This window comes from Heptranchias perlo, chromosome 21 (genome assembly GCF_035084215.1).
Source record: "Heptranchias perlo isolate sHepPer1 chromosome 21, sHepPer1.hap1, whole genome shotgun sequence".
Classification (NCBI taxonomy): Eukaryota; Metazoa; Chordata; class Chondrichthyes; order Hexanchiformes; family Hexanchidae; genus Heptranchias; species Heptranchias perlo.
This window is the reverse complement of record NC_090345.1, coordinates 5994674-6011490: the sequence shown is the minus strand read 5'-3', so window position 1 is coordinate 6011490 and position 16817 is coordinate 5994674. Positions and strand designations below refer to the sequence as shown.

The following is a 16817-nucleotide window of genomic DNA, read 5'->3' as shown; positions in this document are numbered from 1 at the left end:
CATTTCCACAAGCTGCTTGTCTGACACCCTGCAGCTCGCCTGCCAGATTCAAATGAGACCAGGGCCTGAAAATCACGAGGGCTTCTTCCCCGCCAAATCGGGCGACCAACCGAATGTTAGAATAGACCCCTTTGAGTCCGAGGTCTGAGTATGAAGAGAGACTGGAGAAACTCGGGCTTTTCAACCTCGAAAGGAGGAAAACCGAGAGGGGACCCCATAGAGGTGTCTAAAGTAGTAAATGGTATAAGACAGGTCAATCGAGACCTCTACTTCAAGCTAACCAAACGACAATAGTCAGCTGTGGCTCAGTGGGTAACACTCTTGCCTCTGCATCAGAAGATCATGGGTTCAAATCCCACTCCTAGAGACTTGAGCAGGTAATCTAGGCTGACACTCCCAGTGTAGTACTCAATGAGACATTTAACTGATGTCCTGTCTGCCCTCTCAGGTAGATATTAAAGATCCCACGGCCACTATTTCAAAGAAAAGCTGGGGAGTTCTCCCTGGTGTCCTGGTCAATAATTGTCCCTCAACTAAAGTCACTAAAACAGATGATCTGGTCATTATCACATTGCTGTTTGTGGGATCTTGCTGTGTGAAAATTGGCTGCTGTGTTTCTTACATTACATCAGTGATTAAACTTCAAAAAAGTATATCACTGGCTGCAAAGTGCTTTGGGATGTCAATGAAAGGCGCTATATAAATGCAAGTTCTTTCTAATCCCCATCTACCTTTTCGATCACTGATATTCTTGTCACTTGCTCTGGTACCCAGTCCCTTTAAGCGAAACAGGTGCAATTCTTTTTCTCTGACAGGTTTCATCAGATGCACAAGCCTTGAGGTTCAGATCATTAAGTGATCATTCACTGCTGCAAACGTTTATTTCAAATTAACCGTGGCAAGTTATCACACTGAGGGTAGAGAAAGGAGAGTGATATTACACGATATACAAGTAGTCTCCCGCAGTTCTCCTGCCAGACAGCCCTGAGGGGAATAAGGCTCAATATCATTACAATTAGTTTAACTTGCGATGAATCATTTATGAAAATGTATAAATGCTGAGGTCCTGGTTGTGTGGCACTTACTAAGGATGAGCAGCAGCAACAGCCTGTGAAAGCATAACATGTCTCCTAGTGACAGTTAGGCAAGTGAAGAGTGGAGTTTTCACTGATTAACTGCAAGAGGAAAGCAATGTGAAATCAACTAGGAGTCAAAATGGCTTCTTACCTTTTGTATGCCAACTTAAACCTGCTGAAACCCTCATCCGTGCCTTTGTTACCTCCAGACTCGACTATTCCAATGCTCTCTTGGCCAGCCCCCCCCCACCTTCCACCCTCTGTAAATTTGAGCTCATCCAAAACTCTGCTGCCCGCATCCTAACTCGCACCAAGTCCCGTTCACCCATCACCCCTGCGCTCAATGACCTACATTGGCTCCCAGTCTAGCAACGCCTCGATTTTAAAATTCTCATCCTTGTTTTCAGATCCCTCCGTGGCCTCGCCCCGTCCCTATCTCTGTAACCTCCTCCAGCCTCAACTTTGAGATAAATCTCCCTAACCCCAATTCCCTGGTGTGGTCCAGCAGATGTCCTTCAATATTCAGTTACCCCTTTGAAATTGAAAGAAGCGTCTCGTCCCCATAGAGTTAACATGCAGTAGAAGAGAAAGCAGGGCTAGATTCTTTTTTTGATTACATTCCAAAAGAAGCTAGTCAAATATTTATGGAGTCCCAGCTAAGACTTATTCAAATATTAATTATAAAATGATATTACAAGTGTGAAAAAAATATAACAACCTGTTTGGTTTGGCAAACGATCAAAGTATTCACATCAAGAGACCCAGTGTTCTCAGAGGAATCTCACTAATAATTCTTCATTTATTCGAGCTTCCCTCTTCTTAAGATGCATGTTCCCATCTCTCTCTCCCCATCTCCAATTAGATTGGAGACCACTAACCAGCCATTAGGAAGTATAGCAGAGATACTGCAGTGACTCTCTCTCTCTATCTCTCTCTATCTTTCTCTCTCTATTTCTCTTTCTATCTATCTCTCTCTCAATCTCCCTATCTCTATCTCTCTCTCCCTCAATCTCTCTCTCAACCTCTCTCTCTCTCTCAAGCTCTCTCAATCTCTGACTCTCTCAATCACTCTCAGTCGCTCTCTCTCTATCTCTCAGTCGCTTTCTCTCTCTCTCTCTCAAGCTCTCTCTCAATCTTTCTGTCTCTCTCAATCTCTCTGTCTCTCTCAATCTCTCTCAATCGCACTCTCTCAATCTCAATCTCTCTCTCTATCTAACTGTTTATCTCTCTCAATCTCTATCTATCTCTCAATCTCTCTCTCTCGCTATCTCTCTCTATCTCTCTCAATCTCTCAATCTCTCTCTCTCTATCTCAATCTCTCTCTATCTCTATCTCTCTCTCTATCTCAATCTATCTCTCTATCTCAATCTATCTCTATCTCTCTCTTACACTCCTTTTCACTCTTAATCGTGCTCTCCTCCCCCTCCCCCCTCCCCCCCCCCGCCAAGTCTCTAGACTAAGTCTTTCAACTTGGTACCCAAACATTAAACTGGCATTGCGGATCAGCTGCCCGCTATCGGAAGCACTAATTTTCATCTCCACCGTGGGTGGCTGATCGACCGTGTCAGTCTTACGCCCAGGGTGGCAAGTCGAAAACCTGCTCCTCCATCTTGCATTCTCTGCGTTTCAGATTCTTTCTCAGTCTCGCCTTCTCTTTTGCTCTCCCTCTCTCGCACCCACATTTCCCTCTTCACACATATGTTCTTTTCTCTTCTCCACCCCTTCCCCCAGGAGGAAGCCTCTGCCATTTGGCTCGGTGACTTCCCAGTAAAGGACAGAAGAGTTCTGACAACTCATGTTGCAGGAGTGAACCTCTGCCTTATTCCTCTGTTGCTCAGCACAGCTGAGATCCTGTGGGTTTCGTCACCATTCTAACCCCTCCCCACACCCCCCCAACACCCGAATATACCTCTTAAACCAGCCTCCTCGGGATCAGCAACACCAAGTCCCCCTCCCCACTGGCATGCCTTCCTCTTCCTCTAATAGTTTTTTTTTATTCGTTCACGGGATGTGGGCGTCGCTGGCAAGTCCAGCATTTATTGCCCATCCCTAATTGCCCTTGAGAAGGTGGTGGTGAGCCGCCTTCTTGAACCGCTGCAGTCCGTGTGGTGAAGGTTCTCCCTCAGTGCTGTTAGGAAGGGAGTTCCAGGATTTTGACCCAGTGACGATGAAGGAACGGCGATATATTTCCAAGTCGGGATGGTGTGTGACTTGGAGGGGAACGTGCAGGTGGTGTTGTTCCCATGTGCCTGCTGCCCTTATCCTTCTAGGTGGTAGAGGTCGCGGGTTTGGGAGGTGCTGTCGAAGAAGCCTTGGCGAGTTGCTGCAGTGCATCCTTTGGATGGTACACACTGCAGCCACTGTGCGCCGGTGGTGGAGGGAGTGAATGTTTAGGGTGGTGGATGGGGTACCAATCAAGCGGGTGCTTTGTCCTGGATGGTGTCGAGCTTCTCGAGTGTTGTTGGAGCTGCACTCATCCAGGCAAGTGGAGAGTATTCCATCACAATCCTGACTTGTGCCTTGTAGATGGTGGAAAGGTTTTGGGGAGTCATGAGGTGAGTCACTCGCCGCAGAACACCCAGCCTCTGACCTGCTCTTGTAGCCATAGTATTTATGTGGCTGGTCCAGTTAAGTTTCTGGTCAATGGTGACCCCCAGGATGTTTTTGGTGGGGGATTCGGCGATGGTAATGCCGTTGAATGTCAAGGGAAGATCGCTGTGTGTTGGTCACACCGTAACCAAAGAGGGAGCATTCCCTCTGATCGCTGTGTGTTGGTCACACCGTAACCAAAGAGGGAACATTCCCTCTGATCGCTGTGTGTTGGTCACACCGTAACCAAAGAGGGAACATTCCCTCTGATCGCTGTGTGTTGGTCACACCGTAACCAAAGAGGGAACATTCCCTCTGATCGCTGTGTGTTGGTCACACCGTAACCAAAGAGGGAACATTCCCTCTGATCGCTGTGTGTTGATCACATTGTAACCAAAGGGGGAAGGCTCCCTCCAGTTGTTCTGTCTCGGGGAATTGTAAATAGCAAACATGGGAAATCTTCCCGCTCTGTTTACAGTGTCGCTAACACTTGGCAACAGAGGACATCTCACCCCATTGCATTCTTGTACCTCATCTTGAAAATGGGCACTGTTGCGTTGATGATGGATCAAAGAGACCAAGCCACGAGCAACCCATTTCCAACTTCCGAATCCACCGGTAAAACAGGTTTTTGACAAAACGGTCCTCAAAAAAAATTTCAAAATAGATGGTGGGAATAGGAGGCGGAAGGTGATCATCGTAAAACTATAAAAAATATGGGATGAATCCTGTGAAGTGCCTTGGGACGTTTTACTACATTAAAGGCACAATATAAATGCAAGTTGCTGTTGTTGTTCTATTTATAAAGCACCTACGGATAACATTACTGTAAAAAGGACTGTAACATCCAAGGCCCTGCTATGTGTGTGCTGCCTTCAGAATAAAAATAGTGCACAATAAAAGACAAAACTGTGATGTCAATGAAAGTACAACAGCAATATTATTTTAAACATTGTTTCAGAAAACATAAACCGCTTTTGTTCAGCCATCTAAGGACGGATGAACAACCTGCAGAAAAATTGCTATTTTTTTTTGAAAGAACTTGCATGCTCAGGTTGTCCCAAAGCGCTTTACAGCCAATGAAGTACTTTTTAAAGTGTAGGTACCGTTGTAATGTAGGAAACGTGGCAGCCAATTTGCGCTCAGCAAGATCCCACAAACAGCAGTGTGATAAATGACCAGATAATCTGTTTTTTAGTGATGTTGGTTGAGGGATAATTATTGGCCCAGGACAGCGGAGAGAATTCCCCTGCTCTTCTTCGAAATAGTGGCCATGAAATCTTTTACATCCAGTACAGGGTGCACCTTGGAGCGCCCCTCACATGGGAGAAGCCGTAAAATACATAGAGGTCCCTGAAGTGTGCCCATCTTGAAGGGTCCAGACTTGGAACTATACCCCGGGATAGAACCATACTCCAATATGGAACTATATCCCAGCATGGAACCATACTCCAATATGGGACTATGTCCCAGCATGGTACCATAATCAAACACGGAACTATATCCCAGCATGGAACCATACTGCAATTTGGAACTTTAGGCCAGCATGGAACCCTAGCCCAGTATGGACTCATACCCTAGCATGGAACTGTACCCCAACATGGAAATATACCCCATCATTGAATCATACACTAGCATTGAATATACCCCAACATGGAATCGTACCCTAACATGGAATCGTACCCTAACATGAAATCATACCCCAACATGGAATCATACCCTAGCATGGAACTGTACCCCAATATGGAATCATACCCTTTCATGGAATCGTACCCCAACATGAAATCAAACCCCAACATGGAACTGTACCCCAACATGGAACTGAACCCCAACATGGAACTGAACCCTAACAAGGATCTGTTCCCCAACATGGCATTGTACCACAACATGGAACTGCACCCCAATATGGAATCGTACCCAAACATGAACTGTACCCCAACATGGCATCGTATCCTAGCAAGGAATTGTATTTATAATGGAATCATATTCTATAATAGAACCATACACTATAATGGAATCGTACTCTATAATGGAACCCCAGAGTGTTCGCGCTGTGCGTTCTCGGAAATCAGTAGTGTTAGTGCTGTGCGCTCTCTGAAATCAGTGGTGTTAGTGCTGTGCGTTCTCTGAAATCGGGGGTGTTAGTGCTGTGCGTTCTCTGAAATCAGTAGTTTTATGCTATGTGTTCTCGGAAATCAGTGGTGTTAGTGCTGTGCGTTCTCTGAAATCAGTAGTTTTATGCTATGTGTTCTCGGAAATCAGTGGTGTTAGTGCTGTGCGTTCTCTGAAATCAGTAGTTTTATGCTGTGCATTCTCTGAAATCGGGGTGTTAGTGCTGTGCGTTCTCTGAAATCAGTAGTGTTAGTGCTGTGCGCTCTCTGAAATCGGGGTGTTAGTGCTGTGCGTTCTCTGAAATCGGGGGTGTTAGTGCTGTGCGCTGTCTGAAATCAGTAGTGTTAGTGCTGTGCGCTCTCTGAAATCGGGGGTGTTAGTGCTGTGTGTTCTCTGAAATCGGGGGTGTTAGTGCTGTGCGCTCTCTGAAATCGGGGGTGTTAGTGCTGTGCGTTCTCTGAAATCGGGGGTGTTAGTGCTGTGCGTTCTCTGAAATCGGGGGTGTTAGTGCTGTGCGCTCTCTGAAATCGGGGGTGTTAGTGCTGTGCGTTCTCTGAAATCGGGGGTGTTAGTGCTGTGCGCTCTCTGAAATCGGGGGTGTTAGTGCTGTGTGTTCTCTGAAATCGGGGTGTTAGTGCTGTGCATTCTCTGAAATCGGGGGTGTTAGTGCTGTGCGCTCTCTGAAATCGGGGGTGTTAGTGCTGTGCGCTCTCTGAAATCGGGGGTGTTAGTGCTGCGCATTCTCTGAAATCGGGGGTGTTAGTGCTGTGCGCTCTCTGAAATCGGGGGTGTTAGTGCTGTGCGCTCTCTGAAATCGGGGGTGTTAGTGCTGTGCGTTCTCTGAAATCAGTTGCGTTAGTGCTGTGCGTGCTCTGAAATCGGTAGAGTTAGCTCTGTGCCTTGTCTGAACACTGTAACCTGCCTGAAAATGACTGACATTATTGAGAAATCGAATGACTCTACAGCAGACTGGATCAAGTTACACTTCCCAGCACAAAGTGTTGGGTGAATATTGTCCTCCCACTTCCTGGTGGTCAGAATAATCTTTTCCTTTGTTTGCACCAACGTGGTGTCAGTAGACGCAGCCACAAAGAAACGGGGTGGGGAATGACTAAGATGGGGGGGAGGGGAATGTAATTGCTTGTAAGTAAACAAGGTTAGTTGAGAGTCAGATAAAATGACTCGCGTTCCATCATATGTCTGTAGAAACATTTACACATGCTCTTAAACAGGACTTGCAAAAGGACCTAAGAGCTATTACACTCATATTAAATGCTCTTAGAAATATGTAAGTGCCTTTTAGTGAGTAAAAAGAAAAATAAGAGAGTGGACTTATTTGGTATTTTGTCATCACTATTGGTGACTCAGCAACACTCAGGCTAATACTTTGATTGACATTAATTTAATACTTCAGATTCTTGTTTTTTAAACCTTCCTATTGAAGAAGTTTTTTTTCCCACTATTTTTCTAAAGTTTATTTTTGCCTGCCACATTTCCCCTCCTTTTCCTCTCTGACTCTGACTGGGTTCCACATGTGCTGCCTGCCCTCTTAAGCTGCCACCATTCACCCACCCTCTGCTCCTCTTGACCCCCTTGGCTTCTCCTTTGCCCCCTGTTTCCGCCACTCCACCATCGGTGGTCACTCATTCATGCCTCCGCCCTCTGGAGCTCAGTGCCCCGCTCCCTTCCTACTCCATCCCTGCTTTTACAAACCTCCTCAAACCAGGTCTTCAAACGTACCCAGGTATTGTCTCCATTTTTCCCTATTTTCGCTCCCGTTCTAAAGAACGAAAGAACTTACATTTATATAGCGCCTTTCACAACCTCAGGACATCCCAAAGCGCTTTACAGCCAATGAATTATTTTTGAAGTGTAGTCACTGTTGTAATGTAGGAAACTCAGCAGCCAATTTGCGCACAGCAAGATCCCACAAACAGCAATGTGATAACGAGCAGATAATCTGTTTTAGTGATGTTGGCTAAGGGATAAATATTGACCAGGACTCCCCTGCTCTTCTTCGAAATAGTGTCGTGGGATCTTTTACGTCCACCTGAGAGGGCAGACGGGGCCTCGGTTTAACGTCTCATCTGAAAGACGGGTGCTACGTGGTTGCACGTTTTATTCTTTAATTCCTGGAGACTCCAGGGCAATCCTGGAGGGTTGGTAACCCTAATCCCGGCTGAGATCGGCTAACTCAGTACACACTGTGTCACGCACCCCAGCCTGTGCCTTGCCCTGAGTGTAACCCATGTGTTCTCCTGCATTATCCACCTCTGCTGCATGTTCTACCCTGGAATTGATCTATTCCTTTGTACCTATAGCGTCGTTAACAAGAAAACCACCGCATAACACAGAGAATGTAACTAGCTGTGTCCGCTGTAAGTAAATCCAGGGCCCCGCATGAGATTAAAGATCGGAGTTAATTATTGTGGAGTTGTCACATCTGTCAATAAATTGCAATGAAATACATTGAAAAATTGCAGTCAGTGGGAGCTGAGCCAAAGCAGGATCTTTTTGCACGACCATCAGCTGATAATTCAGTAACAGATTCAATTGTGTTGAAAGACAAACATAACAGGTAGGTATGTGGAAAGTCACTCCTTTCTGCCTCATGCATGTCTCAGGGACGTAGATTTCCAACTTACCGGATGGGTGTAAGACTAGCCTTACAGATCGACTGCCTGTTAGGCACACCGCCCGATTTTCAATTGAATTAGAAAGAACTTGCATTTATATAGCATCTTTCACAAACTCAGAACCTCCCAAAGTGCTTTACAGCCAATGAAGTACTTTTTGAAGTGTAGTCACTGTTGTAATGAAGGAAAAGCAGCAGCCAATTTGCGCACAGCAAGATCCCACAAACAGCAATGAGATAATGGCCAATTAAACTGCTTCAGTGGTGTTGGCTGAGGGATAAATACTGGCCAGGACACTGGGGAGAACTCCCCTGCTCTGTTTTGAAATAGTGGCCATGGGATCTTTTACGTCCACCTGAGAGGGCAGAGGGGGCTCGGTTTAGCGTCTCATCTGAAAGACGGCACTTCCGACAGTGCAGCACTCCCTCAGTACTGGCACTGGGAGTGTCGGCCTGGATTACGTGCGCAAGTCTTCAGAGTGGGAGGTGAACCCACAACCTTCTAACTCAGAGGTGAGAGTGCTGCCCACTGAGCCACTGTCAAACCTGCAACCTGCTGGTCCGTCACACAGACTGACAAAAGGTGGGAAGTGGTGTTCCACAGGGGTCGGTGCTGGGACCACTATTGTTCACGATTTACATTAACGATCTGGATTCGGGAATCTGAAGTACAATTTCAAAACTTGCACACAACTCCAAATTTGGGGGTGTAGTTAATACAAAGGAAGAATGCGTCAAAATGCAAGTGGACATTAATAAACCTGCAGAATGGGCATGTGATTGGCAAATGAATTTCAATATAGATAAGTGTGAGGTGATGCATTTTGGTAGGAAGAATAAGGAGGCCACATACTGCTTGGAAAATAAGAGTCTAAATGGGGTAGAGGAGCAGAGGGATCTGGGGGTACAGATACACAAATCACTAAAAGTAGAGACGCAGGTTAATAAGGCCATTAAAAAAAAAGCAAACCAAGCACTGGAGTTCATTTCTAGAGGGATAGAATTCAAAAGCAAAGAAGTTCTGTTAAACTTGTGTAGAACCTTGGTTAGACCACACTCGGAGTATTGTGCACAGTTCTGGTTTCCATATTATAGAAAGGATATAGAGGCACTGGAGAAAGTGAAAAAAAGATTCACAAGGATGATACCAGAACTGAGAGGATATCCTTATCAGGAAAGGCTGAACAGGCTGGGGCTCTTTTCTCTAGAAAAGAGAAGGCTGAGAGCTGACCTGATAGAGATCTTTAAGATTATGATATGTTTCGGTAGGGTAGAGGTAGAGAAAATCTTTCCACTTGTGGGGGAGACCAAAACTATAGATCATAAATATAAGATAGTCGCTAATAAATCCAATAGGGAATTCAGGAGAAACTCCTTTACCCAGAGAGCGGTGAGAATGTGGAACTCGCTACCACAAGGAGTAGTTGAGGCGAATAGTATAGATGCATTTAAGGGGAAGCTAGATAAACACAAGAGGGAGAAAGGAATAGAAGGATATGCTGATAGGGTGAGATGGAGTAGGGAGGGAGGAGGCTCGTGTGGAGCATAAACACCGGCATGGACCAGTTGGGCCGAATGGCCTGTTTCTGTGCTGTAGTTTCGATGTAACTCGATGTATAAGCTTGATCCCACGCCTCCATACTCATCAAGGATGTTTCTTTTCCAATGTAGCTGGTTTTTCTCCTTCACTCTCTGATTACCTTTGTTCCCTTTTGATCGGGTGTTTTGTTTTTGCCTTCGTTCCACAGCGACGAGGCGAAGGAAGGCGGAGTGACCGAAGCCACAGTGCGCCCCGCCCCGCGAGGCCGAGGAGAGCGGGTGGAGGCCGTCAGCTGCGAGGGGCGGCCGGCCAGGGAGAAGAGGAGCTGGCGGGAGGCGGTCCCGGTCCCGGTCCCGGTCTGCGGGCCGCACTGTGGGGCCGGGCAGGGAGAGGACGAGCTGACGAGCGGTGAGGCCAGGCTCCAGGGGCTCGAGCCCAGCCTGGATGATCGAGGAGAGGCCGGCCCCCAGGGGGTCCCAGCCGGGGGCTGCGAGGCGAGGCTGGGGAGAGAGAAAAGAAGCTGGGGGACAGCGATGCGAGGCTGGGGAGATGACCAGGGATGTTGGCCAGGACTAATGCCTGGTCGTGGAGAGGTAAGAGGCAGGAATTGTTAAAAAGAAAGAACTTGTATTTTATATCGTGCCTTTCATGACCTCAGGATGTCCCAAAGCACTTTACAGCCAATGAAATACTTCCAAAGTGTAATCACTGTTGTAGTGTAAGCAACGCAGCAGCCAGATTACACACAGCAAGATCCCACAAACAGCAATGTGATAATGAGCAGATAATCTGTTTCAGTGATGTTGGTTGAGGGATAAATATTTGCCAGGGAGAACTCCCCTGCTCTTCTTTGAAATAGTGTTGTGGGATCTTTTACGTCCAGCTGAGAGGGCAGACGGGGCATCAGTTTAATGTCTCATCCGAAAGACGGGACCTCCGAAAGTGCAGCACTCCCTCGGTACTGGCACTGGGAGCGTCAGCCTGGATTTTGTGCTCAAGTCTCTGGAGTGGGGCTCGAACCCATGACCTTCTACCCATTTAGCCACGGCTGACACTGCAACAACTAGCATCGAACCTGCTGTTCCACAACAAACCTGCCGACTTCCAATCTCTGCTACAGATTTTCGATTTCTGGTACAGATTACAATAAATACTACCCCCACCTCTCGTCCCCCCCAAAGGTCCAAATCTCACAGAAGCAGGGAATAGCTGGGTGCACAGTGATTCAGAACGCTGACCTTGTACTTCTGGGACCTGGGTTTGAATCCAACGCATAGACAAAGGTCTCTCTCTGTAAAAGTGCTAAGTGAACTGCATTTTGTGCAGCCTCAATCGATTTCTAAGAGCTGCAATACAAAATGTCCCAAAGCTGAGAACAAATTGGTAAAAGTTCTCACCCAGAATCGCTGTAAATATAGATTTGTAGGAAAAGATAATGAGCCACAGGTTTCAGTAATAGATGTTCTTCTGAGGTTTGGGCAGATTGTTGGGAGAGAGTGGCGGGAGCTTTACTCTGTATCGAACCCGTGCTGTACCTGCCCTGGGAGTGTTTGATGGGACAGTGTAGAGGGAGCTTTACTCTGTATCTAACCCGTGCTGTACCTGCCCTGGGAGTGTTTGATGGGACAGTGTAGAGGGAGCTTTACTCTGTATCTAACCCGTGCTGTACCTGCCCTGGGAGTGTTTGCTGGGACAGTGTAGAGGGAGCTTTACTCTGTATCTAACCTGTGCTGTACCCGCCCTGGGAGTGTTTGATGGGACAGTGTAGAGGGAGCTTTACTCTGTATCTAACCCGTGCTGTACCTGCCCTGGGAGTGTTTGATGGATCAGAGTAGAGGGAGTTACATATATCTTCATAGAATCATAGAAATTTACGGCATATATATGTTTTTCTTTAAAGGTGTTCTATGAATTCAGATCAAATTGTATCAAATTCCTCTCAGACTGCAGCACCCCAAGATAACCCTGTTCACAGCAGGAGGCTTTCAAGATATTGTCATTTAAGCCTGACCTCTTTATTTGCACCAAGAATCCAAGAACTGGACCTCGATGTGCTGTATCTGAGACTCCTCAGGGCTCCATCCAGCAGCTCAATGGATCAGTCATATCAACCAGCGAAATACCCAGTGTGTGCCATAGACAGGACAACTGTAGGACAGCTACCATTGGGCTCGTTAGACCTTGGCTAGGGAGAGGTGACAATCAGCCATGGTTCCTCTCCAGCCCAGTGACCCTTGCTGAAAGGTGAATGGTGTGGACACTGAATGAAGACAAATTCAATGCTCGGCGGTGATGCCACCGCAGTTGAATAGCCTGCTGGCCACTCTCTGCCTTGGGTGACACCTGACTAGGCCATGCTATTGTAGGCCTATCGGCTCCCATTGACCCCACCTGGCAAAGAATCAACACCTTCAAGAAAGGAGAGGAAGGAATTGCAGGAAATTCAGTGGAAAAGGGAAAGAGAGGGGGAGAAAGACCAAGCATTTAGTTAAATACTCAGCGGGAATCCACGGTCTCTACAGCTAGCATGGAGTGTGCTGCCTGTGGAGGGCAGGGTTGACCAGTGAAGATATGAGAATGGTTGAATATTCGAGAGTCGAGCGTAATTACCTTCCCTGAGGATTCTTTCCAACAATTGTAGACTTTACCCAACTCTATCAATCACCGGGGGAGAAGTTCTGCAAAGTTCCTCCCTGCCTCGCCACCAAATACCTCTCTTCCAATTACATTATAGATCCTTGACCTATTCCCTTCCTTAACAAGGCACTTCCCTGGTTCCAGCTGCTCAGCTACCATCACACTCCAGACAAGACTCAATTATCTCCAACCGTGCATATCCTTATAACCCTCAGCCCGGGTCATAACCAGGTCATAACCAGATATACGTTAAAACCAAATGCCACTGCGATACATCCTAGACTTATTAATAACAGCTTCGCATTAACTGGTTATTTACAGCGAAAACTATTTTCTTCCCCACCTTTGCTAATTGATATCTCTTTATCGTGTACACTGGATACGTTAACCCAGTAGATATGGTACTGGACTAGCAATCCAGAGGTAGTGAGATCACAATCGCAACCCTGGAAAGCTGTGAAACTGAGTTCAATAGATCTGGTAATGTGTGGGTTGGGGCCAGAGAAAATGACCGTGAAAGTTGACAGATTGTTGCTATAACCCAATCGGTTTACTAATCTCCTTCGGGGAAGGGATCCAGTCATCCCTACCTGGTCTGGCCTACACGTGACTCCAGTCTCACACTATGTGGTTGACTCTTAATGCCTTCAGAGCACCAAGGGATTGGGCAATAAATACAGGCATGCCAGTACGGCCCACATCCCAAGAACAACCGAAACAGTTCCATGTTTCCTGTTCTAACATCACCTTTCTGTTATCAGCATTAAATTCCAGCTCCTAACCCTCACTGTATCGTTTAATTTGTTCAGCGGCCTATTAATCCTGTCTCTGTATCTTCACCCACGAGATCATAAGAGAGGTATGGATTTGGAAGGTCACTGGGTCAAAATCCTGGAACTCCCGACCTCACAGCACTGTGGGAGAACCTTCGCCACACGGACTGCAGCGGTTCAAGAAGAAGACGGCTCACCACCACCTTCTCAAGGGGCAACTAGGGATGGGCAATAAATGCCGGCCGCGCCAGCGACGTCCGCATTCCCAGAATTAATTTTTATAAACTTAGCTCATCCATCCTGAAAGACGCTACAGTCTCACCATCACAGTGTGCAGCTGTTCCTTAAATTACTTAGAATTTACAGCGCAGAAACAGGCCATTCGGCCCAACTGGTCCATGCCGGTGTTTATGCTCCACATGAGCCTCCTCCCACCCTCCTTCATCTCACCCTATCAGCATATCCTTCTATTCATTTCTCCCGCATGTGTTTATCTAGCTTCCCCTTAAATACATCTATGCTATTCACCTCAACTGCTCCATGTGGTAGCAAGTTCCACATTTTATCCATCCTCTGGGTAAAGAAGTTTCTCGTGAGTTCCTTATGGGATTTATTAGCAACTGTATTATATTTATGGCCCCTAGTGCTTTGGGATCCCCAGAATTTTTGCTTCCAATATCCTGCCCAGAGTTGATTCCAAATGTTCGTCACTCTGTGTGTGAAGAACTTTCTGGGGTCAGTCCCAATTTCCCCAGTTTGGACCTTTGCTTCCTTGTCCTACTTCACGGTTTGATCCAGATTATGTTGCAGATTAACTTTTTCTATACCATTCAAAATTTACTACGCCAATTCCATGTCTATTCTCAGCAAATTTTGGACTTACTTCGCCAATTTTATTTCTACAGGTCAGGAAAACACAAAGCTGACATGGCTGCTGTTTTCAAAAACGACAAACTTTATTTGATCACCAGCTCACGAACAAATAGCATCTATTTTGCTTTAGCTCCACCTGATGGCAATGTCAAGTATTGTCTCAATCAATGGAATCCAATGCGGTTATTTGGAACCATACTAGAACACGAGAAAAGTCAAGGTCAAGAAACTGGCCATTCGGGCCATTAAAGCTTATCCCTCTAGAACCTTGACTCCCTCTCCAAAGCCCATTGCTCTAGTACCCTGATTCCTCCATCAAAGCTCATTCCTCTAGTGCCCTAACTCCCCCACCAATTCCCCTCCCTCTAATGCCCTACCTCAAACCAATTCCCCTCCCTCTAGTATCCTAACTCAAACCAATTCCCTCCCTCTAGTACCCTAACTCAAACCAATTCCCTCCCTCTAGTACCCTAACTCAAACCAATTCCCTCCCTCTAGTACCCTAACTCAAACCAATTCCCTCCCTCTAGTACCCTAACTCAAACCAATTCCCTCCCTCTAGTACCCTAACTCAAACCAATTCCCTCCCTCTAGTACCCTAACTCTCCCAGCCAAGCATCCAACTACATTTTGAGCACCCCTAACTTGTGTGTCTCTACACCCCTGCCTAGCAAGATATGTTCTTATGATATTCCAATCATTTTAAGAACACAAGCAAACCCAAAGGTCACTGAGTCCATCAACTCTTCACCAATCAGAGCCTATGTATGATTAACCTATCATGACTTTCCTCTCCAACATCTGTTGATCCCCTACTTTAATAAACACTAACACCTGGGATTTCTGTGGGGATCGTCTGATCTCCTGCTGTAACTTCAAATTAAGGTCAGTGGAAACCCCAGAGTAATGATGTAAATGGCTCTCTGTCTCACACTCACTCTCTCCTCACACTCTATCATTGTCTCACACTCTCACTCTCTCCTCACACTCTATCATTGTCTCACACTCTCACTCTCTCCTCACACTCTATCATTGTCTCACACTCTCACTCTCTCCTCACACTCTATCATTGTCTCACACTCTCACTCTCTCATACTCTGTATTTCGCTTAAACTCTCTGTCTGACACATTGTCTTACCCTCTCTTTCTCTCTTACAGTCTCTCACAAACGCTCTTTCTTTCTTTTTCCTTTCTCTTTCTTTCTCTCTTTCTTATCCTTAATCCCAGAATTCCACAATGGCTGAATTAAAAAGGTTTTCAACCAACTTAACTTACCTGAACCCTTCCCTCTGACCTGCGACCAATGGGTGACTCCCTCCGCCCTTTGGAAAGGATGCAGTGTTGACTCTACTAGAATGCCAGAGTTCAGATGTCACAACCTCTCCCACCACAGCCTTCAATTAAAAGGTGCCCATTCAGCAGAAATTGCCCGGGTTGACTGACAAAAAAAAAATTTCATATCAGGGCAAGCCAGAATTCCAGGCAGAGGAAGTATTCTGCAGAGTCGGCTGTTTCTCAGTCTCTGCAAGGTTAACGTGTCGTAAATCTGTAGCGTCCGGCTGTAATAAAGGCCAAGGGTGAGTTTCTCTATCCAATGGATTCAATTAAAATTATAGACTTTTCTTTATATCTTTATATCTTCATTTTAGAATATAAAAACAGGGAGGTATTGCTGCAGTTATATAAGGTATTGGTGAGACCGCACCTGGAATACTGCATACAGTTTTGGTCTCCATACTTAAGAAAAGACATACTTGCTCTCGAGGCAGTACAAAGAAGGTTCACTCGGTTAATCCCGGGGATGAGGGGGTGGACATATGAGGAGAGGTTGAGTAGATTGGGACTCTACTCATTGGAGTTCAGAAGAATGAGAGGCGATCTTATTGAAACATATAAGATTGTGAAGGGGCTTGATCGGGTGGATGCAGTAAGGATGTTCCCAAGGTTGGGTGAAACTAGAACTAGGGGGCATAATCTTAGAATAAGGGGCTGCTCCTTCAAAACTGAGATGAGGAGAAACTTCTTCACTCAGAGGGTGGTAGGTCTGTGGAATTTGCTGCCCCAGGAAGCTGTGGAAGCTACATCATTAAATAAATTTAAAACAGAAATAGACAGTTTCCTAGAAGTAAAGGGAATTAGGGGTTATGGGGAGCGGGCAGGAAATTGGACATGAAGCTGAGTTCGGATCGGTCAATGCCCTGTGGGTGGCGGAGAGGGCCCAGGGGCTATGTGGCCGGGTCCTGCTCCGACTTCTTGTGTTCTTTAGATTTGTGGTTGGGATCAGATCAGCCATGATCTTATTGAATGGCGGAGCAGGCTCGAGGGGCCGATTGGCCTACTCCTGCTCCAATTTCTTATGTTCTTATTACACCTCTCTTCATCAAACGTGATGCATGGGAGGTCAGGGGGGAATGGGATGTTATGGAGTTCTTCGCCCAGTGAACATATCGGGCACTGTGGGGTCGGAAGTTCAGCTCGGGGGTCGAATGGGAGGCCGTGGTAGCGAGCAGTCTGGATCAGCCTGAGGCAGTGATTGGGATGGGGATTGGGAAAGGCTGCCAGCAAATAATAATTGTAAATAA

The 16817-nt window shown here is 46.4% G+C and overlaps 1 protein-coding gene across 1 annotated transcript in view; it reads left to right on the top strand.

Annotated features, from left to right (window-relative positions):
* Window positions 1–14484, top strand: part of zgc:171482 (zinc finger protein) — a 254986-nt gene extending 240502 nt beyond the window's left edge. The window contains exons 7-9 of the mRNA XM_068002795.1: window positions 10161–10545; window positions 11982–12196; window positions 14268–14484. Of these exons, the coding sequence (XP_067858896.1) occupies window positions 10161–10545; window positions 11982–12196; window positions 14268–14484 (817 nt within the window). The remainder of the gene's footprint in view (window positions 1–10160; window positions 10546–11981; window positions 12197–14267) is intronic.
* The last annotated feature ends 2333 nt before the right edge of the window (window positions 14485–16817 follow it).